The sequence below is a fragment of the Sinocyclocheilus grahami genome, unplaced genomic scaffold, assembly GCF_001515645.1.
Source record: "Sinocyclocheilus grahami isolate Dianchi unplaced genomic scaffold, SAMN03320097.WGS_v1.1 scaffold3039.1, whole genome shotgun sequence".
In the NCBI taxonomy this organism is placed as follows: domain Eukaryota; kingdom Metazoa; phylum Chordata; class Actinopteri; order Cypriniformes; family Cyprinidae; genus Sinocyclocheilus; species Sinocyclocheilus grahami.
This window is the reverse complement of record NW_015508208.1, coordinates 11,920-12,665: the sequence shown is the minus strand read 5'-3', so window position 1 is coordinate 12,665 and position 746 is coordinate 11,920. Positions and strand designations below refer to the sequence as shown.

General features: G+C 36.7%; 1 protein-coding gene across 1 annotated transcript in view; it reads left to right on the top strand.

Moving 5' to 3' along the window:
* The window catches only part of LOC107575950 (phosphorylase b kinase regulatory subunit alpha, skeletal muscle isoform-like), a 13,846-nt gene that overhangs the window by 6,022 nt on the left and 7,078 nt on the right, over positions 1 to 746 (top strand). Inside the window, exons 10-11 of the mRNA XM_016262253.1 lie at positions 342 to 430; positions 519 to 664. Of these exons, the coding sequence (XP_016117739.1) occupies positions 342 to 430; positions 519 to 664 (235 nt within the window). The remainder of the gene's footprint in view (positions 1 to 341; positions 431 to 518; positions 665 to 746) is intronic.

Genomic DNA, 746 nt, shown 5'->3' with positions numbered 1-746 from the left:
TACTTGTAAAATAATGGAACATTAGGTCATGAATATTGTCTCAAATGTCATGGAAACGTCAGGGAAAAGTCATGGAAATTCATTGGTAAAAATGTGTTCAAACCCTGTTATATAGACAAAAAACAATATATTCCTTAATGTCTTCTTGTCTTCCACAATATCTTATGTTCACAGAGGAAATAAAGTAGTACATTTTTGGGTGAACTATCAAACTATAACTGTACAACTGTAGTTTAATAACAACCAGTCAATTAAATCAATTAGACATCTGTCTAACAAAGCAAAGAGTACACTATTTGTCTGTATACATATACTTTTTCTGTTCCTTGTCTATTTTTCAGATGTGCACATGTATCTTCCCAGTAAGCTTTTCCACTCCCCTCAGCCTGCGCTTAATCTAAAAGATTTCAAGGGACCACTCACGAGTCATGTGTGTATATGCACACACACAAAGGAACTTTTAATAATGCAAAACTGAGATGACTGGAAACTCTTTGATGTTTCATTGATCTCTGTAGAGTCCAGAGGAGCCCTTTTCCTCTGAGTGTAACCTGCCACTGGACACTCATGGTGGCATTGACTACAGTGGTTTAGTCCAGGTGCTTAAAGAGACTCAGAGCCTTCATGACCAGGCGGACATCCTCTGCATCCTTTTCAAAGACAAGTAAAAGTCTCTTGCCATGTTTGAATCAGAGTTATACGAGTTGTCTGTATAGTTGTTTTGTTTTCTATTGAATCTAATGTGT